The sequence below is a fragment of the Ambystoma mexicanum genome, chromosome 1p (genome assembly GCF_040938575.1).
Source record: "Ambystoma mexicanum isolate Mex_15411 chromosome 1p, UKY_AmexF1_1, whole genome shotgun sequence".
Taxonomy (NCBI): domain Eukaryota; kingdom Metazoa; phylum Chordata; class Amphibia; order Caudata; family Ambystomatidae; genus Ambystoma; species Ambystoma mexicanum.
In genome coordinates, this window is record NC_090921.1 from 1,032,993,416 (window position 1) to 1,033,015,885 (window position 22,470).

The 22,470-nt window shown below is 43.8% G+C and overlaps 1 protein-coding gene across 1 annotated transcript in view; it reads right to left on the minus strand.

The window, feature by feature from the left end:
* ATP6V0D1 (ATPase H+ transporting V0 subunit d1) overlaps positions 1 to 22,470 on the minus strand; it is an 874,674-nt gene that overhangs the window by 70,297 nt on the left and 781,907 nt on the right. Inside the window, exon 7 of the mRNA XM_069603998.1 lies at positions 9,124 to 9,201. Within this exon, the coding sequence (XP_069460099.1) occupies positions 9,124 to 9,201 (78 nt within the window). The remainder of the gene's footprint in view (positions 1 to 9,123; positions 9,202 to 22,470) is intronic.

Here is a 22,470-nt window from a genome sequence, read left to right on the forward strand (position 1 = left end):
TGGATTTAACCTGGCTGACCTACAGAGTCGTGACAGGACAGAACAGGACACAGACAAACAGTCACTGCGGCTGCACTGTTAACAAAGGCCCGGCAAATACTAATGTAAAGTGTTTCATTGTTAGCATCTGCATGTGTATGAATACATTTTTCGACAACAGAAACGGTCTCACAGCTATCCTTAACCTTAAGTGTCTTGTTTCAGACGTAAAGGAGAGAGTTAACAGTGTGTAACATTGAAGCTCCACCAGAATAGTCTCATTACAATGTGTAAAGAAATTGGATACCCCGCACAAGTATGTTTGCCCCTCCTACACTGTCTCGGATGTTAGCCCCACTCCCGAAATGTGAAGGGTTAGCCCACTCCCTCCTGAAATGTTAGTTGCACACATGCGACCCATGGCGTGTTGCTATTATGGTATACTGTGGATGTATGTTGGGGTGAGAAAGGCAACAGATTCCAGGAGTTATGCAGTCATCCTGCATGTGTGGGACTATATGGTTGACTCACATGCTCAGCAGGGGAGTGTTTAACCAGAGAGTGAACAGCTTCTCTGTTTTTCTTTTTTATCCGATTGTATGGTGCATTAATCACCTTTAGCAGTTCTCCTTCTGTAGTGTCCAGCAGGGATCTTATGCACCATGTATCAATGGCTAAAGCCCACAGCAGTTTTAAGTTGCAATGGTATACTGCTAAGCACTGTGGTTTTGACAGTGTTCCCCAGTGGCTCACCTGCTATTGCGTGAAGCATGGTATAGATTGCGGTTGCAGCGGTCTGTGCCAAGGTGTTGTGAGTGAAGCAGTGTGCTGGAGGGCTTTGTGGTTGTTTTGCCCATGGATAACCTATTTCAGTGTTCAGCATGCTTTGCGTAATGGCTGCAGCTGTGTGCTGCAAGGTGTTGTGGATGTCGTTGCCACCTTGATGGCCTGCTGTGTGCAACATGGCTCAGACGTGGGGAGAGAGGGTGGTTGAAGCGGTCCAGCACATTGTTGGGGATATGGATTATTTTGACTTGCGTGAGTGTTTGTTATGATTTGTTGGTCCTGGTTGTTGTGGTGTTCAAGGACCATCTAATTGAGTACACCACATTTTGTTCATTTTGCTTGCCTCTGTTCACCTTGTTCCCTTCCAGGTGTGGTGAAAATTATTTTCCATCAGCTTGCCTGTTGGCCACTCACAGGCAGTGGTAGTGAATGCAAGTTTTCATTCTTTAGTTGGGTCAGAAGGTGGTTGATGGTTTTTGCACTGGTGATGTTCTTCCTGATGTGTTTCATGGTTCTCTGGTTGTGATGAGTGTGGCACTGTGTTGTTGATCTCCGCATTCAGTGTCTTCCAGTGGGTTGTTTTCCCTATTTTTCATTTGTGCTCATCTCCCCTGCACTCCCAGAGCTTCCAGTTACTGAATGTATAACGGGCGGAAAGATGTAATCTGCGGTTTCTGTTGTGAAGACTGATGCATGCAGGCCCTGTGTTGCCAATGTTGAATGTTGTTCTGGAATGCCACCGATTGAGCCAAGTGAATGTTCCATTGGTGACATTATGATGGCTGGGTGTGAATAGGCCAGTAATTAATCTCCCAATAGACTCTCTTGTGTACTTATCTTCTATGTGTCTGTGGACATTAAAGCATGCCTTATATTGAGACTCAAGTATCTTGTGTCCTCCATTCTTTCCAGTCTCCCCATTTTAGATGGCGCCTTATACAACCTTGCTTAGGTCCACTACTATTACATCTCTGACATCAAGACTTAACCACTGGGTAATCCTTTGTACCTGATAAATGGCCCATTAAACCAAATCAAAAAACAGATGCCTTTAGGTCACCTTGAAGTCCCATCAGTTTTCCTTGGACATCCATTCAGATTCACACTAAGGTGGGTTGGTATCTATACATAACGCTAGCACCCAGCAAACAGAATATGTCATTCTCGAGTATCAGAACATTAACAGATAAATCAGCTACCACCTTAGCTTTCACAGAAGAGGAAGCAACAAGAATTTTAGGATTGATTAAAGACACAAGTAAAGTATCATTGGATAACAATGCAGAACGATGGATTCAAAAGTTAGAACGTCTAATTAAGAGGGAGATCTCACAAAAACTCCACGCAACTACACTTGCACAATACTATCGAGCTAAACGTATTCCTCGAGGCTTGAGAATTTATTTCAAACCAACCCTCTGTAAAGAAAACAAAGAATTTGTCAACAGATGGGAAGACATCCTTAACAAGTGTTCATTAGACCTGATTCTGCTTACTATAGAAGAACTGTCAAAATCAGTATTAACCCTACAGCAGGAAATAGAAGAAGTCACAGTACAATTGTCAAAACTCAAAACAGAAACCGAACTGAAACACATTTTGGAAGATACAAATAGGAAATTGGACTCAAATAAACAGGACATAGAACAACGTAAGATTAGAAAATTTCACCGTGACACCTTGGGATTACGCCAGAGACATTGTGTACTTGTGGCAGGCGTTTTATGCAAATAACAGACCAACACCTAGGAGACCCCCAAGACCCCAAAATACACCCGACAGCAACACCGACAGTAGCAAAGTACTAAGTGGGGAAATCGAGGATAGGAGCCGGTCCACAGAAGCATCAACTTCCACCACTAACCAAATCCCGGAAAATCTTGAAGACGTTAGAACTGGACCTATAACTGACACTCAACCGCGTCCTTTTTTAGGAGACACAAAACAAGACGAAGACAGAAGAAAATTACGTAAGAAAATGAAATAAATAAACATTTGGTTATTAATATTTCATCTAAACAACTCACCAGTGCACAAATTGAAACATTAAACATGGGAATTTCCTTCGTACCAACCAACTCTACCACCTTCTTTGAAGAGGAAGTCAATTTGTTCAAATTAATAAGGAAGATGGAACTCAAAGTATTCTTTAATAACATTGAAGACAACTTACAATCCAGAGATGTACCTACGTACTTGGAGAAGAAAAACAAGAGCACCTTTCACCCTCAGGTGAACCACCCTCTTATAAATTTGTTTAAACAAAAAAACATGAAGGATTTGAAACACCCTAAATATGAACCTTCTAAAAAATGCAACATCAGGAAACATCAATTTAAGATTATAAAACAATTGGCAGAAGATACTAAGGGGGTGCCCTTATACTTATGGACACCACACTTTACGAAAAGGGATGTTTGAAACTTCTAGAGGATGCCCGTACTTATAAACCACTTGACAATGACCCAGTATTAGGAATAATTTCCATTATACAAACAACAGTGGATAAAGCTGAGACCATGAACTGGATTTCAGAGAAAACAGCAGATTATCTAATCCATAAACATCCAGTTACCCCGGTTTTCTACGGACTCCCAAAAATACATAAGAATGCCAGGGATCCACCAGTTCGCCCAATAGTGGCAGGAACAGATAGTATTTTTCAACCTCTTGCTATCTACCTTGATACTGCTCTCCAACAACTTGTACAATCAATAAGTACATATCTCAAGGATACTACACATTTTTTGAGAACTTTACAATCATTACCTCTGTCAGAAGACAATTTACTACTCTTCACAATGGACGTGAACAGTTTATATACCTTCATCCCGCACTTAGAAGGTATTGAGGCTATGGAATGGTTTCTGTTGTCACACACAGAGGTCAACATCCAAAAAGTATTTGCTCTGGAACTGCTTCACATTATCCTTTACAATAACTACTTCAGGTACAATGGACAATATTATCTTCTAATTTCTGGGACATCAATGGGGTCCTCAGTGGCCCCATCCTACGCTAATATTTTCATGTACCACTACGAGAAAACACATGTACTGGACAACCCTACTTGGAAAAACAAAATACAAATCTGGTTAAGTTATATCGATGATATATTTGGAATTTGGAAAGGAACAGAAACAGAACTCCTTCAGTTTTGGAATTATCTGAACACCTGCAACCCAAGAATAGGGTTCATGATGGAAATTGGGAAACCCTCAGTGAACTTCCTCGATGTCACAGTGGAATATACTGGCCCAAACCTTAAAACAAAATTTTTTCGAAAACCAACAGATGTGAATAGTTGCCTACATCATGCAAGTCATCACCCAAAACATTTGAAAGACAATTTACCCTACAGTCAGTTGTTACGAGCCAAAAGGATTACTTCAGAGACCAATACACTAGAGGATGAATATGAAATCATGAGAAGAAGATTCCAAGACAGAGGATTTCCCCCAGAGATTATCAACAAAGCCATTGAACAGACTTCAGCTCAAGACAGAAATGCTCTCTTACAAGATAAACAAAAGACTGGGGATAAAAACCTAACACACACGCTCAGGTACTCTAGTCAGAGTTTCCAGATAAAAAGAATCATTCATAAAAACTGGAAACTAATCAAATCTGATGACACTCTCACATCTATTCCCCGATCCACCGATGATGGCCTATAAGCGAGGAAAGAACTTTAGAGACCAACTTATAAGAGCAGAAAGATTGAAATCACAGAGGACGCTAAGCAAACCAAAGGTTGGCACCTTTGCCTGTTTACATTGCCAGCACTGTAATAACCTGATTAAAGGCGATCATATAAGTCATCCACAAACAGGTAAAAATATTTTTCTAAAGAATTTCGTGACATGCAACACAAAAATTGTCATTTACGCGATATGCTGCCCTTGTGGTAAATATGTCGGAAAAACCAACAGAAGGGCCAAAGACAGGTGGACAGAACACAAATCTTGCATCAGGACCAAAAACATAAATTCACCGGTCTTCAGACATTTTCGAGATATGAGACACAATGTTTCCCAAATGAGACTAGCAATACTGGAAGTCATACGTCCATTCAGTAGGGGAGGTAACTTACCTAAATTATTGGCACAAAGAGAACTATTCTGGATTAACAAAGTAGATGCCATGACCCCTCTAGGTTTAAATGAAGATTACTACTTAGGGCCATTTCTGTAGGGAGACTTTCACATGTTCATAGATTACTAAATGCAAAATTGACTCTGTTCTTACTGAGATGTTATGATGATGTTCAAAATGTTGAAATTGGGGTAAGAAAACGGTTAAGATCCGTTCCAAAAACACCCATAGAAGTCCACATAAGATTGTACACTCATCTGCCGTGGGATAGACAATTATAGAAACGATTTTTTGCATTACGCAATTTCATTAGATTGTACACCCATCTGTCTTGGGATAGACAATTGTAGAAATGACTTCTCCATTATGTAATTATTTCATTTACACTCTTAAAAAGTAACACCATGGCTATTTTTCAATACATTAGTACCTCTACTCGCTTTAACCCATTCTATACTAATTTTCTTACATTATCGGCTAAAATATATAAACTCTTTCTATTTAATAATGTTCTTCACCTTTTGATCTGAATCTCTTCACACATTTTTTTCACACCATGGTATGGGTTTCATTTCTTCCGCATCTCCGACCACCATATGATCATAGAGTTACCCTAGCTCCGACCGTTATTCTCTCCATCATTAATATTTTTTTCATTTTTTAAGGGCTGACCCGATGAACAACGGGTTATTTACCCACATCAGAGATTTTGTTAAAAAAATATTTTTTTCTTATATTTTCCTTATTCTCATTCAACTCTTAAAAACTCTTGTTTCTAGGCAACATCCGGGCTTTCACCCATTTTACTATTGTAGCTAAACTTTCATTTCCATTAGCCAACACGTCTCTTCAGACTATTTGTATCTTATCTCATACTCAATGATGCGACGTCGCCCGCGTGAGCACGTATGACGTCATGACCATTCTAGTTTCCATTTTTGAATTACACCCACAACGCTGGCGCATGTGAGAGTGACGTCACAATCATTGACGCCGCTCGCGCATTACGTCATATTTCATACTTACCATCTGACTAGCTTTACTTACCATCTTCTGCACCTAATTAATACTTACTCACCTCATGACGTCGCTCGCGAGACCGCGAGTGACGTCTTACTCATTTAAAACCCTTTTTTACAATTCTGGTACTCATCAGTATAACACTGACGTCGCTCGCGCGAGTGACGTCACAAGAATTGACGCTGCTCGCGCAAGCATGCGTGACATCAAACGCTATACTCACCCTTTATAAACAGAGCAGCGAAAAATGCGGTCAGAAAGCTGCACTTCCTGACCACATCTCCGCTGCAGACTTCATATCAAGTAAGTCTTTTAATGGTGGGCGTCCTAAATGTCTTAAGACACTTATTTAGACATTCCTGTTTTTCTTAAACAAATTTTATTCTAAAATTGCATTCATTCTCTCATGGGAGACTGGAACCATCTTTCCTTTCATGGGACCATGTTGGCAATCATGGGTCTACCGAATTGAAAACCCTGAGGATTTTTTTGAAACCCTGTTACATAGTTTTCCTCTTCAGTACTTCAAAGAAGGGTGAGTTTACTTGCTCTCTTCCTTCTTCACATTTCTTTTTTAGACATTTTACACGTGCAAAGCCTGAGTAGGGTACTATAGTTGATATAGAACCCACTGCACCCTAAACAATCAAGCGGGGCTCTTGAAGCAATATATCAAATACCTAACAACTTATGTTTTTTTTTAGATGTTTGATTACTAGATGGTTCATATCTAAGCACTGTTAGGCATCAATGACACAAGGGACATTTTGTCCATCTTTTACTTAGTTTTGACTACAATAATAATTATTGTTTAGAATTGTTAGTAATTTGCTCAAAAACAAGCTATTTTGTCCAATAAGGTGTGACACTGTTGAATAACATTAAAAAAAACTGATTTATAATCTATATATGTTCTTTATAGATGTTTTGGAAGTTTATGTTGAAACTTAAGCCCCTGATGAAGAGAAATTGAATCTCGAAACGCGTTGGGCACAGAAAAAATAAAAAGGAGAAGACCACCTTTCTCTAAAGAAAACCGCCTATGGAATTTTACTATGAATCTCTACATATTTGAAGTTTGAATCCAAAGAGACATTTAGTATATTTAAAAAAAAACCTCTAAAGACCTTGATCAATTCATTTAGGCTTTTTTGCCTTTCAGAAAGTGTGCAGGGGACGCAGTTCTCCATAATTTGGATTTCTTTGCGTTCTCTATTGTATTCCGGCCTAGATACCAAGGCCGAGTCCTTCTCCCCTGCACCTAGAAGATAATTACCTTACCTTAAGTATATTTATTGTCCATTCTTTTTGGAATTTCTACTGAAAATTGGTGTTCAAGTGTAATTCTGTGTTTTGTCATCCATACAGATTCACCATTATTTCCAGAACTAAGCCATTCCCTCACTATGCACTCTCCCTCCATCCACCTCACCTTCTGATTAACATACTTCTGTATGGTTTGGTCAGTTCAATTGCCCTGGCGATCATTTAGGCTTCCCAAAGGTTCAAGTTTTTATCAACACAATGGCCCTCATTACGAGGTTGGCGGTAACCCGCCGGTGCCACTGGCGGGTTGCCGCCAACCCGTAACACCGAATCCGGCTGCTGACTTCCTGGTGCCACAGAGACATTACAAGTCCCAGCGGCGCAGGAAGTCAAGCGCCGGATTTTGTAAGTCCCCATTCCCATGGGGTCCCATGGATTGGGGACCCGGAAGCAACAGTGCTGGTGCTTCCGTGATGACTCTGCCTACCGGGGGGGGGGGGGGGGGGGGGATTCGATGCTCCCGGCAGGGTCAGACCTGCCTGGCGCAGCAGTCCCGACAGGCAGACTCTTAGTGTGCATTCATTCTCCTCACCAGAGAAAATGCATGTGGTCAATATTGCACATAGGCCAGCTGCAAAGTTAGTCACGGACTGTCCTGGTGCAAGAACCATAGAACAATATGTCTATGGTTCTAGGACCATTTTATTTTGTTGCCCAAGTGTGCGTCCAATTCCTTAGGTTCTCTTCATATAACAAAGCACCATCGCCACTTTCACTCACTATCCTATCCAAGTCAGACAAGGCTTTAAATAGCCCCACTGCTTTTCTTCCCTATACAGTGCAGAAGGGCAGTATGCTTCTGCTCATCTACAAACCTATCACCTGCTGCTAACCAAATAATACCTAAAACAGTTCTCCCACTTCTGTGTAGGTGACCGACAAGGGTTATTTTGTACTGATCTTGGCACAGGATTTAAGTTTTATTCTCAGTACATTTCCTCCTCTTGGCAACAATTTAATTTGGTGCTCTGAAACTCTCAAGACTAGCATGTGATTCTTTCTTACACCATTTTTAGATGGCAACATAAAACATACCCTGAGGTGCTTTCCTGGGTTGAGATCCTTTGCCTTGGTGCATGCTCAATTGCGCAGTTAATGTGCGCCTGGTAGAGGCTTTTCCTTTAGTGTGTTTGCAGTGGCATTGTCGAGGTATTTTGCTTGCAGGTTCAAGCAGTGCACATATCCATCAATTCCTTTGGTTTCAACACGCAGTTGCCACTGCCACAGACCACGCTCTAGCTTCAGTGCCAGTTAAGCTCTGTCCTGCAACACTGGAATACCAGTCACCACCCTGTACTTACAGCAGAAAACGCTACCTTGAGCAGAGTGACACATGCCGACTGGTGCACCCCGGAGCTCAACTACCCAGTCAGATTTCCACTCTAGGGTGAGCATTTCAACACAGACTGCTCCATGCATGCAAGCCTTTCTATACTACCTCATGACCTATATGCCCCATCAGCCAGCCATCGCCTCCATATGACCATCCAACTAGCAGCCCTTCTCGTCACAGCAGTGTGCAAAGCTGCACCTTAGCTTCTCGTAGGGTTGGTGCTTCTGGCTCGTCATTGTAATGATGAACCACTCCAATGTCTGATAAAAAATCCTTTCACCGCAAGTTGGGCATAAATCAACACCCTCACTAGACTGCACCCTCTGCCAATGCTGTTGCCAAATGCCTGGGGCATTATTGCAAACCCACAGCACTAGCCTTAACATTTGTGTGATATCAGATGCCTTTTACCACTATTTGCAACTATTTATCAACAGCATTTGTACAATGAGAATATTTCCCTGGTTTTAAAAACGGGCAGCACATTTTTACTTTGTCACGCTTTCCCTTTTCTTTTTTAAAACCATGGTAATCAAAAGAAGACCATCTAAAGTTTAACGCAGCTCCCCAGAGTGAGCACTTACCTCATGCTCAAAGAATCTGTCTTCAAGGGTTTTGTCTCCTGGGTTGCTCCCAGCACCTTCGAAAAGCAGTTTATATTCCTGAAAGAAAGAAAAGGACTCATCATGCTATCTACTTTACCCAATTCACATTTTTTGCCAACAATGCATTTTCAAAAATTTCTCAGTATCGACATAGCATACGCAGTCAACCACACATAATTGAACCATAAAGTATCAGGACTTTAACATTAAGCTGCAGGCTGCAAGATTTAAGATACTATTGGGCCGTCGTCTGAGTTTGCATGGTCAAAATGAGTTTGGGGCGAAGCATCACGTTTCTGGTGCCAGTGGAGAGAAGCCAACAGCTAAGGGACTACACATCTGGAGGCAAGGACTCTGTTCCAGTGAGGAACTCAGATGCCCTCCATGTGATGTGATGATTTGGAGTGTTAGATAATTCCATATAGGCCAAATTCCATAACTGGGACAAATAGAAAACACAAAGCCCATCTCTTAAAATCAAAAACTCAGAATAACTGCCCGGGTTATGCTCAAGGAGGAGTACAAGGCTGAGGGTAAGAGAGAGAGATACTCAAGCAGAGGAAGGCCCTGGTACAGAGAATGTCTGAGGAAGGCGGAGCGAAAGCATGCAGTGGAGCCCGCAAGTTTCAGAATTGCTTCAGAGAGGAGCAAGAGACACTGAAGGGTCAGTGTGTACAAGCAAACCAAAGCCGGGAAGACCGGAACAGAGAGCTTGGTGGTGGCGTGACCGCGTAGGCAGCGTGGTTGACAGGCTGTCCCCTCAACTACGCCGATACCACCTCACTGACGAAGTGACTCACAGGCAGGGCACCTGTAACATTGAGATGCCGAGAAGGAGATGGAAAGACATCCAAAGCAGATGTCACGTAGAACAACCAGAAACAAAGAGAAGGAAGAGGGTTCCACGCACCTAGGGGCACCACTAACGTTCCACCTCAACACCGATGGTAAAGTGGTGAACAGGAATACCGGGAAACTGAGCTACTCGTCCCGGTTTAAATGGCGAGACTGAAAATCCTATTTATGAAATGGAATTTTATTAATATGATAAAGAGAAGCATAGAATCTCCACAGCGGGAGAAATAAAACTGGAACATAGCTACCTTGGGAAAAGGGGAAAATAAACCAGTCTAAGAAGCACAAATTGGAGCGCAATAGAGATAACTGTCTACTAAAGACCGAAGGGTTCCCTAGGATAGACTGCATACGAAGAAGTCCTATGAAGGAAAAGTTGAATCACAAGTGTATAGAAACCCAAACTCTCAAGAGAAAAATACACTACATCAGAACTCTCAGAATCCTGTACGAAGGAGAAAATGAATCTGACCAGAACCAAGTAACCATTAATAAAAGGCGATCGAAAGACTATCAAATCCGTCGGGGAGTTTCAACAACTAATGCAAATGATCATGAGTGACTATTGGAGAATTAGATACTAATCTGAAGAGAGAAAAAAGGGAAGACAAGTGTAGAAGCACATCCAAAAGGTATCCTCAGAGTGTCTAGGTCCTTCTGATTCGTCACAGTTATTTGCATGTTTGAGATAAGTGCTTCAAAAATAGACTGTATACATTAATTGCAACAGATGACAGAGCATTCACATTTCCTAGTGGTTTACAATACTAAAAACAAGGATAATATGTACTACCTGGTTGATGGGAAAACTGCAAACATTAAAGAGAGACAGTACAAACTATCAGTTCAACAAGCAAGAGTAAGACAGGAAGAGAAACACAAGGCGATGCAAAGTCAAGTTGGAAAGCGATTGACTGGCAAGGCATTTAGGGAAAGACTAAAACAGAAGTATGGAGTGAAGATGGAAAATTAGGAGAATGTCCAGGGCAATCATGACAATTTACTATTTGTAAGACCATGTTAGTCCTGGAACTTTGTTGTTCAGCCTAACTAGAATGTAAAGAACTAAAAAAAGGCTCCGCTCAATGATTTGCAACTTCCTCAGCCAAATGTACTCTGCCCCCCCCCTGCAAACTGCATAATCAACCTGCTTAGCTACCTTTAACAAGGAATAAAGAATATTTCTGCTCCCTTACTGTTTGTCTAGGTTTTGGAAAGTCATTGTATTTCCTAAACGTAGGAATAGTTTATTTTTCCTAACACTGGGCATAATAGTATCTGGCTTTGCTGTGCCACCTAGTTATAATGGAATTTGTAGCTTATTTGTTAACTGGCCATAATGAAATGTAATTTTGTTGTGTACGATGTATTCTGCCTATGTTGAGCTAAGTTGATACAGCCATAAAAATGGTACGAGCACATAGGGATTGGATGGTGATCAGTTTACCTGCAAATAGTAAGAGTACCAAGTAGTAAGATTACCAAGGAGTATGTTAAAATCTGGTATTGGTATAAGGGACTTTGATGGCAATACCTGATTAGTTCACATTGGTTACTGCAGAGTACAGCTTGCTACGGAGCTTGCTCCGCCAGCGGTTACAGTCTTGCTGCATACCGCTTACTTTTTATTCAACACATTTTCATTAACTTTTATTTTCCTTTTATGTTATTGTGAATTATACCATGCAGCAGTGCCATTTTAATGGTCTCGAGGCATTTTGGCGGATCAGAAAAGGAAGGAGGGGGTGGAAGGGTCAGTGGGACCAAGAGGGGAGTGCGCAAGAGAGCTTTGATGTCCTGTTGGTAGCTTCCGTTAAAAAAAAAAAACACTTACTGTGTGCTGGGTGTTTTCTTTTTAGTCAGTAATGGTTTGTCGATGTTTGATGATTTGTATACGAGTTGGTATGGAGTGGTGCGTTTTTGGTTTTCTGTAGTACATTTGGTTTAGAGGGGGATTGCAGATTTTGTGCAGTTTGTGGGGGCTCCAGGTTTCTGCTCCTGTAGAGCATGAAGGATATTGGAAAGTTGTTAGTAGAGTTGGTGATGGGGGTGGTCTTTGCCCTTACTTTTGAGGGTGGTGTTTGTATTTGCTTCGGAGTGGGTTACTTTTTAAAAGATGTATGTAATTCAGTTTTAATCAAACCTTATACACTTTACAGAATTAATTTTTATACACAAATAAAACTCTTTGATGATCATACATCATCATCAAGTATTACAATGATTGAGGTACACTAAGAAAATATAAACTACCCATCAAGATGTTCTACAATACACAGTATTTCTAAATGTTACCAGGAACTAGTCCATTTATCAGTTAACATTCAACTTTGGATCTTTAGGAAGTCCATTTCAGAGTTAAACTATAGCACATAATAATCCTAGGAGGTTTCTTTGAAGACACCTTAATCAGAATGAATCAGTACATACTGAATCCAACTTGTACACAAACGTGCTAAATACTCTTATTCTGTCATGTGTCACAGCTGGGCAATACATATGTAGGTGTTTTAGAGTTTCTAATTTGTTGAGTGTTTTATTTAAACGGCACTGGTGTTCCATCTGGTTTAATCCCTATCCAGGACCAATAACCTCTAAAGATTGCAGAGCATTAAATAAACATTTTATGAAAATGAGTCGTAGCAGTTAATTTGGGAAAAATATGATGCATGTTACATATTGTCCAAGAGCTACCTCTTGGAATGAAGGGTTGGCAAATAAATATGTTGGTCCCATAGGATAGCTTTTTCTCCTTCATACAAGTCAAATTTGTGTCTATGGGTAAATCTGGAGCATATTTGAAATCAATCAAGTTAAAAAAAACGTTGCTTAATTCTTTGTAGTTCGACATCCGTGGTTGCAATTGAATTCACCACTGGTGAATCAGGGATCTAACCCATGGACTACAGACACAAGATTAGATTTTAGGTATCATACCTGGCACGCCAAGCCTTAGAGGGGAAGTAACCCAGCATATTCTATTACAAACACAGATTCTTTCACATAACAGGACTGAAACCAGCAGGCTTTCTTGAGTTCCAACCCTTGCAATATGCACAATCAAATTAGCCTCAAGATTCATCCCGTATCTGACGCTAATGCGCATTTTCACAGACAACATATCCAGTAACGAATATCAAGGCCTTGAGGGCGACTCAGGTCGAAGCATGTGTCGGCTGACCTGCTGAGAATAAAGTCAACTACAGATGACATACTTGATGTGATTGAATTGATTGCATACTAATGGACTGTTCACCCAAGTATAGGGAGGCAGAGCGTGGATTGACCAAACCAAACCAAACCCAATTACTGTGTCATAGCCATGTGCCTTGCACCAGCAGGAAAACTACTTCCATTTACTTTTTTAACAGGCCAGGGTGGAAGAAGCGCAGGTTCCAGATAGAAAGTCCTTGCAGCATTAGGGAAGGGGTTTATGAGAAAACTCTAGGTGTTTAGGAGCCAGGCTGTCAGGTTCAGAGAGGCCAGGTCTGAGTGTTATAATTACTGCACTGCCACTCCTGGAGAGAAGATCGCACAGAGGTGGCAGCTTTATCGGCAGGATAGAAGCAAGGGCGAGGAGGTCTGTCTCGCCCACACAGGGGCCACTGAGATCAGTTTGCACTGATTGTCCGAAGACATTTAATACCCGAGCGACCAGGAGGATTGGGGTAGGGGGAAAACGCGTACAGGAACTTCCCCTCATAGGGGAATGTGAAGGCATCCCCCAGGTTCTCTGGTTGAGAGAACCTGTTGGCAAAAGCCACACACCACTTGTTGGCATGGGTGACAAAGAGGGCGACTTCTGGGAAGCCCCATAGACTGAAGATCTAGCAGGGCTCAGCTTCCTGGAGCTCCCATTCATGACAGGAACAAAGTTCCCTGCTGAGGGAATTTGCCATCATGTTCTTAACAACCGGTAGGTGGAAAGGAATGAGGAATATGTCCTGATCCAGTGCCCAGTGTAACACAGCCTGGGCTTCTGCGGTCATATCTTGCGCCCCCCTGATATAAAACATTTTGGTGGTTGTCAGTGAAGATCCGGACCACCTGACCGCTGAATTGAGGAAGGAAGTACTTGAGGGCCCAAAACACTGCGGTTCCAGAAAATGAATATATGAAAAATCTTCCCCTCGTACACACCAAAGACCCCTGGCATGCAGATTCCCTGTATGCACACCTCAGCCCTCCAGGGAGGTTTCCATCATAAAGGTGACTTGATGTGGAGGTAGTCTAAAGGGAGCGCATTTGACGAGATGAGCTCGGACCATCAGAGCATAGCAGCCTTACATTGCCACGTTAGAGGGATCTTGTCCTCCCAGGAAACTGACGCCTGCCACCAGCGTGCATCGAGGACATTCTGAACAGGCCGCATGCAGAGCCTGCAATGCTGAAGAAGAGGAATGCATGAGGACATCATCCCTAACAGGGACTTCAGGAGACAGACTGAGGGGGTCGACATCTGGGTGAGTAAGAGGACTTTGGCAAGAAGGGACCGCCCCCTGCCCTCTGAGGGAGCGGAGCGAGAATGCAAAAAACTGGTGTTTAGGTGAGCCCCCAAAAAAAGTGCTGGCTCAAACAGAGTGAAGCAGGATTTCAGAAAGTTCACAGAGAATCCTAGAAACTGTAGGCATTGAATAGTCCATGCGTATGGTGGCTAGCCGGGGGAAGGGAATCCATCCACACCAGCCAGTCTTCAAGGTACGGTTATACGTGCCTACCTGAGCGACAAAGGTATGTAGCCACTGCTGATAGGCATTTGGTGAACACCCTCGGGGTAACAGAAGACTGAAGGGCAGCACCCTGAACTGTAAATGGCAACCTGCCACAGGGAAATGCAGGTAGCAGCGGTGTTTCCGATGAATTGGGATGTGGAAGTACACATCCTCTAGATCCAAGGCTGCCGGAAAATCACCTTGAAGCCGAGACAAAACATGCTGTACAGTCACCATCCAGAAGGTTTGAGCCTTCAGGAATTTGAATTGGGGGGGGGGCTGTAGGGGGATGGTGGTGTTGTTCCAGAGACAAGTCTGGTTTGTTTGGATGTTGGAAGGCTCCTGGTGTGTGAGGAGCATGCATAGGTCTGGTATGACGGGTGATTGTATGAAGGCCGATAGTCTCTTGATGTTTGAGAGAAACATGACTTTGCAACAGCACAACCAGTCCTTTCGATCTGCAGTGTGCCTAGTAACCGTGCCATTTCCGTGTCTGCCTTAATAGTTTTCAAGGTTTCGTCCAAAAATCTATGCCATTAAAGGTCCACTACCTTGGTTTGAACTTCTGGCTGGAAGTTGGTGGCCTTAAGGCATCCTTGCCTGCGTAAGACAGCAATGCTGCCCAACTGTCTGAAGTCGGTGTCTGCAATTTCGATCAAGACTGAAATTGCATGGTACTGAGTTTATGGCCCTTTGGAAAGTGCATCTGGTAATGGATGGGGTTACACCAGAATAATTCAGAGTCCAAATAACCGAACCAACTCAAGAAGATGGCAAAGTACTGTTTTATTAACAATTATCTGAAACATGGAGGTTACAACAGACATGCGCTCAGTATCAATGATCTCCACAATAAAATACAATTCTTATAGTAATAATGAGTCAGAGTGATGTCATACTACGTGGCAATAGTAAAGGGTCAGGATTAGATAAGGGAAATATCTAGATATACTCTTGTATAAGAGCTAGGATTGTTACCAGCTGTCCGATATCAGGTGGACAACTTATGCCTACCTCTTAAAACATGTAATTTCATAAACTTTGGATACAAAGTTTCTCATTGGTCTTTCAAGCTATAAGGTCCTTCGTTATGTGGACTAATACAAATGGTTGGCACGCTTGTGACATGCCTGGAACATTCAGTTCATTTAGCAGCACGTAAGCCCAGAACCAGGTGCAGGGAGATAGGACATGAAGCTACCTCATATCCAAATAGCCTTGCATCTGTCATCACCAATGCCTACCCCCATGAAATTGTCTTTGTACTTGGCCTTGTAGAGTATTCTCGTCTTTGGGAATGCAAGGGAGTGAGGGCACCCGCTATCATGTCCGGAAGATCTATTTCCATCCTTGGCTCACGTGGCAGGACACCATGATCTGGTCAATTTTGCAGGTTTTAAATACTCTAAATGAATTAAAACTTTGCATCCTTTGTGTTCTTTCTTGCACCTTAACGTTAGAAGGTTCATCCTCCGAACAATTGTTGTTCTTCAGAATTCATAGCAGACCCCGATTTCTACCGTCTTGACTTCATGCCAGGCAGCCTTGCTGCGCTGCTCCATGAGCCTGCTATTCGGCTGTGACACAGCTTTCCATTCTTCCTTCATGGTTTCTGGCTTATTTACTTCATCATACCAATGTCCAGTTTCTGTACAATCGCTCGGTTCTTTGCTTCGTTGTTCATCCTTTATGATCCACACTTTGTCTTTAGTCAATATATCAGGACGTTGTGCACTTTAGGACGTCAGCAGTTCACATGCTCAACTCTCATATTCCTGCATGTTGTCAGCACTTCGACGGTACATTCAATAGGGTTGTCTTAATGGGTATCTTCTTTCAAATACTTACTGGGGTATTGGTACAATAGCTGGTGTTAGGCAAGGCACAATCTCATGTCTCCGGTACAGGGGAGGTGGGGGGGGGGGAGGCGGGATCTCCTGTAGGTGTACACAGCTGCTCCTCTACAGTACAAAACAGGTTTGCCATCCCAAAGCAAGGAGAATGCATCCTTCTGTTTATCTTCTGGTAGGTATTCGAGAATAGGACCAAACTTGAACCAAAGTTCTCGGTCATATAGTTATAGGATGGCCATAGCATTGGCCACCTTGATGGTGGTACCCGCTGTCATACTCTTCCCAAAGGCATCTGGATGTTTGTCATTTGTCAGCGGGGAAAAAGCATGGTGGGGAGGGGTTGGACGAGCTTTTGTGGGTAGCTGCTGACACCACAGAATCAGGACTGGGTTGTGAACGGAGGCACTTGAGTGAAGAATCTCAAACCCTGTATTTTTTGTTGAACCTCTCCTTTGGAGGTGCCAAGGAAGGGTTGGTCATGATGAACAGACCATCCTCCCATATGTCTTCCAGCACTGGAATTGCAACAACTGACTTCCTAAGCTGCTTGCGATGCTGGTAGAAAAAAGGTCTTCTGATCCTCGCTAACCAAGCCAAACATCTTTGTGGCGCTTGACATCATGGCATGAAAGGATCCAATTTGACCCAGGGGAGAATCGCGGAGAGGAACATCCTCTGGTTCACCAACACCTGCCACCAGTTTTAACTCATCCATTTTGGTGGTGTGCATGGAAGAATCTCCCTGGGACAACTCATCTTCAGATTCCTGTGTCTGCAAGATTATGCCCAGGTGCAGGCCGCAGCTGGTCCCTTGGAGGTGGAGGATTGTGCGATCCACATGGGTCCTGGGCCAGGAAGTCTGTGCTGCAGCTCAGACACCAAGGACTGGAGGGTGGTTAGAATTTCCATGGAGATGCCTTTAGTAGGCTTCCCCTGGGGTGGGGCCCGTCTTAGTGTTGGGCCAGCCGAAGTGGAAGAAGGCAGCCCCACAGATGCGGGCCCCACTGTAGGGGGTGCATGGCAGACTTAAGACCAGACTGCACAGTCCAACTCTAAATTGTCCATTTTTCCATCAGAGAATACCCCTACTGGCTCATCATGGTCTGTATCCTGAAGAAACCGTTCAGCCGGTGTCGCCGATTATCTTGGCGTAGCCGGTGTGATACATAGATCCAGTGGAAACTGGCGTGGAGGTCTGGGAAGGGCAGCCAGAGCTGACAGTGACAGCTGTAGGCAGAGAAAAGGTGATATTCTTTGTCTAGACCTGCAAAGGTTCATATGGAACTTTGCCAGGCGATGAAGTTAATGACAGAGTGGTTGACTTCACTTTGTGTACCGTTGACGTGGTCGTGGATGAAGACATCATCAACGGTGTTGTGGTCACAGATTTACTGAAGGTCATCGACAGGGTTGTCGAAGATCTTTTACGTGTCAACAAGGACATGCCCTGACTCGTTGTCGTGGACGAAGAAATGACAATCTGCCATAGGTTGTCGAAGGAAGTGAAGATGAGGAAGGCGGCCAGCCAACACCGTCATCGAGGATTGCTTTTTAAATGTCAAAGCAGCGGTTACCATTGCTAGATTTGACGTTGACTGGATCTTTTTAGCCTTTTTACTCAGAGGTAACCTTATGTGATCTTGAACTCTCAGAAGAGGAAGCACGCTGGCCTGGTACTGCTCAGATGGAGACATGACTCCAGATGAAGCCGAGTCAAAGGCCCCTGTGTCATCGAACCAAGCCACTTGCCTGCTGAGCTAGTCACAGAGAGTTTTGTACGAAAACGACGGACTGATTGAGCAGTCCAGGATGTTGTGCGTCAGATACAGGCAGTAGAGGCAGTCATTGTGAGGTTTTCCATGTAGACATCCTTGTGGCTGCAGCTGGCACAGGACTTGAAAAGTCTGGCTTCCACCATGGACCGGTGAAGGCCCCACACTTGAAGACGCAAATCAGCTCCGACGGGGTGATTGGCACAGGAACCGGAGCAATCCCAGATGATGCTGGAGTCAGGGATTCAGGAAATCGTTGCACAAATTTAAAAATGCATATAAAAACTAGACAATACATTCAAGAATTACAAGAGATCTATAAGGACTCTCCAATACATAACATGTAGTAAAGACCCTGAAGATGGCCTCCAGTGGTGGAGCTAGGGAGCACTTTCTATTGGCTGTGGGGCAATAGGACACAAAATGACTTTACTAGAGCACTAAGGGGACTGCAGTTTTAATTTTATAAACTGCCCTACGTCACAGAGTATTTCCATCCTGACACCTGACAACAGGGAATATTCATACAGTATGTGAATCTATGAACAATCCATTGCTGGAGACCTATGAAGCCCATGAATGCAGATCAGCCCCTTCTGAGGCAGGCCTAATTTCTGTAGTTTCATTAAAAGGCAATTTCGGCATACTGTGTGAAATGTCTGCAAAAAGTTGATTAAAGGCTACATAAAGAGGTGGCTCCCCTTTTCTATATGCATCTTTTATTAACGTATTTAAAGTCACTAAGTTCTCCAGCATGGGGGTCTAGCATGGATTCACATGCTCATCAATATTCCCAGTCAGGCTGGGAATCCTCAGTAAAAGCAGAAATCTGTTTGTTTCGTTTTTAAACTGTCTTTCTCCTATAAACCAATCACTGAGCTCTGGATCAGACTGCCCCCAGCCAATGAATGCCCTCCACCTAAGCCCCTCCTCAGACAGCCATCTCCAGATTTTTACTGCACGTTCAAGTGTTGGGAGTCCTCGCATTTTCGCTCTGAGCTTTCTGCGTTTTTTTGGTAGGAAAGCTCCGTTTTCGGTTCAACTGATCATGTGTGCTCCATCGCTTATCCTTCCGATTAATGCAGACCCGTTTTTCGGCACATTTCATCGCCCCTTAAGGGCAGAAATTGTCGAGTGTTTCTTCTTGGAAGCTTTCAGAAGTTCATCAGGCCTACAAAGCGCCGGATCATGTCGTCGGAGAAAGACGGAGCTTTCCTCTTCAAGCTGTGAACCAGCTGCGGCTTGCGGAATGTCCTCACGGATGACAAGCATTCCCAGTGCATGTATGGTCTACACCCGGCGCATAAGGAAGAAGATTGTGAGATCTGAAATGGCTTCTCCAAGAGCACAATGAAGGATCGGCATGTTCGGTTGGTGACGTGGCTCAAGGCCAGTGCCTCTACCCCGGGTGTTTCACAGGGGCATGCCTCTTCTGATCCAGCCAACCTGAGCGGGCTTCTAAGTTCATTGAGGGCGCTCCATCTGTGGGGGGCCCAAGACAAGGCCAAAGACTGCGAGTCCGCTTCCGTCTGGGTCGCCGCGCAAGCGGGTCCTGCAACGGTGTTAATCAGCAGGCAGGACACAGTAGGACATTCAACTCAGTCACCTTTATTCATGTTCACGCTGTATAATCGCACACCACTTTAAAGGGTTTTATTCTCAGCCTTCAGTGCCGATCCGAAAGGGCGGGCAGACTTACATGCTGCTCCCCGTCCAAGTCCATAACTTAATCAGATTCAAGAAAAATAAAACAAACAAGAACCACTGCCCCTCGTCGCACAGTGCTTCTGTGTAACAGGCTCATATGCCGCCCGCTTTCAGAGATAAATGCTCACTCCCAAACAGACTTTGCTGCTCTCCTGCTGCTGTCCGGGTTTCTGGCAGGTCGCGAGTACGGGCACCTCCTCGACCAAGTCCTCACTGACTTAGTAAGCTCACTCGTACCCTGCTGCGTCCTCGATCCATTCACTGCCCTGCAAACACAATCATGAAAAGAGAACGCCCTGTCTCCCATTAGATCGGGATTTATCAATTTCCTTTCCCCTCCCCGTCTCAGGTGTTTCCTTTCCTCTCATTACTCGCCGTGATTCCACACACACCTCTCGTTATGGGATCTCCCAGCTCCCTCCTCCCACTGGTTACCTTGGTTCTTTCCCCTTTTCGTGTTTTCATTAACCCCCCTGGATTTTCTTTCCGGCAGTACGGTGAGTGCCGAGTCCTATGTGGATTGGAGTTACGAGTTGTCATTTTCCTACTGCTGAACTTACCTTAAGAGGCATTCTGGGATTAGTAGTACAGTCCCCCGCCCTCTCCAAGTAGATTTCCCTGCCATGGTTAAAGCACTCCCGTATGTAATGCTCTGCTGATTGTAATGTTGGCTTTTGGAGTGTCCGTATTTCCCGGATGTGCCATGAGCCAAGTGCTTCTGTTCTGCTGCCATCTACATTGTCTGACCCGGCGAGCACAGCCAGCTCTGCAATTTCTTGTATATTAGGCTGGGGTTTCGCCCCCACATCCTGCTCGGTTTCTGTCGCATCCCAAAGTCCATCCACATACTCTGCTCTCACAGGTCCATCCTCACATACCCACCTCAAGGGACCAAGCCGTACGGGCAGGTCCATAGCTCGGGAAAGAGTCAGCCACCAACTGATACTTCCCTGGCTTGTGAACAGTCACAAAGGTATAAGGCTGTAGAGTAAGGAGCCACCTAAGCACCCTGTGGTTGGAGTCTTTTTGCACTGCTAACCAACGTAATGAGGTATGATCGGTGAAGATAGTAAAGCACCTTCCCAACATGTAGTATCGCAGGGTCTCAACAGCCTATTTAATAGCCGAACATTCCTTCTCTAGGGTAGAAGAGGCGAGTGTGTGAAGCAAATGTTTCCCGCTTATAAAGGCGATTGGGCGCAAGTCCGAACATTGAGACAGAACAGCCCCCTACCCACACCCTGATGCGTCGGCTTGTAGAAAAAGTCTGGACAATGGAGCACTGGTTGGGTGGCAGTCATATCGATCAAAGAGTGAAATGCTTGTGATGCTTCTTTTGTGATCACCAAGGGCCTGTTGGTCTTTAGGGTATCCGTTAAAGGAGCTGCTATGGTGGAAATGTGCGGCAGAAACCTTTGGTAATATCCCACAAATCCCAGAAAAGCACATATTCCTTTTCTTGTGGTGGGTACTTGTTTTTTTAAGGCTTGCACTTTGTCCATTAGTGGGGTTATCTACCCTTTCCTCACCGAGTACCCCAAATATTTGGTTGTTTCCGCTGCCCGTTTGTTTTTTTTGGGGTTTATATTTATTTAGGATTCTACAATCTTTGTAAGGATTGAATCACCACCATTAGATGCGACGGGTGTTCCTCCCATGTGCTACTGAATGTGACTGTCATCTAGATACGCCGCAGCATAGTTGTCATGAGATTTTAGTATCTGGTCCATCGATGATTGGAAGGTAGCAGGAGCCCCATGCAACCCAAAGGGCAACACAGTAAACTGGAACAATCTCTGTGGGGTGGCAAACGCTGTTTTTTCTTGATCTTCTCAGCCGAGAGGGATTTGCCAGTATCCTTTGGTTAAGTCCAATGTACTTAAGTAGGATGCAGCTCCTAGTTTTTCAATCAGCTCTTCTATTCTGGGTGTAGGGAAGCCTCATAGTGCAAGATTGCATTTAGCTGCTGAAATCCATGCAGAACCTGGTGGTACCATCCGGTTTTGGTACCAGTACCACCAGAGAATACCAAGCACTCTTCAAAGGGACTATTATGCCCATTCTTAGCATTTCATGTATTTCCCGGGCTATGTCATTTCTTTTTGCTTTGGGTATTCTATAAGTCGTACTATCTTTCCTGGCTCCGTTTTTATATCATGCGAGACTAGGTTAGTTCTGCCAGGGAGTCATGAGAAAAGTCCAGCTATGGGCTCCAGCTTGGAAAACAGTTCTGATATTTGGTCAGGTTGTAAATTCTCTCCCAGCCTTACTTCCTGGATACTGCTAGAAATACTGGGATGTGATTGCTCGGTTACCGACTAATCTGTTGCCATAGTACACAGTACTGGGGTAGCCTCTTTCCACAATATTATTATGTTTATATGGTATTTCGTTTGTCTGTCTGGTTGTTCCACTTCATAATTAACT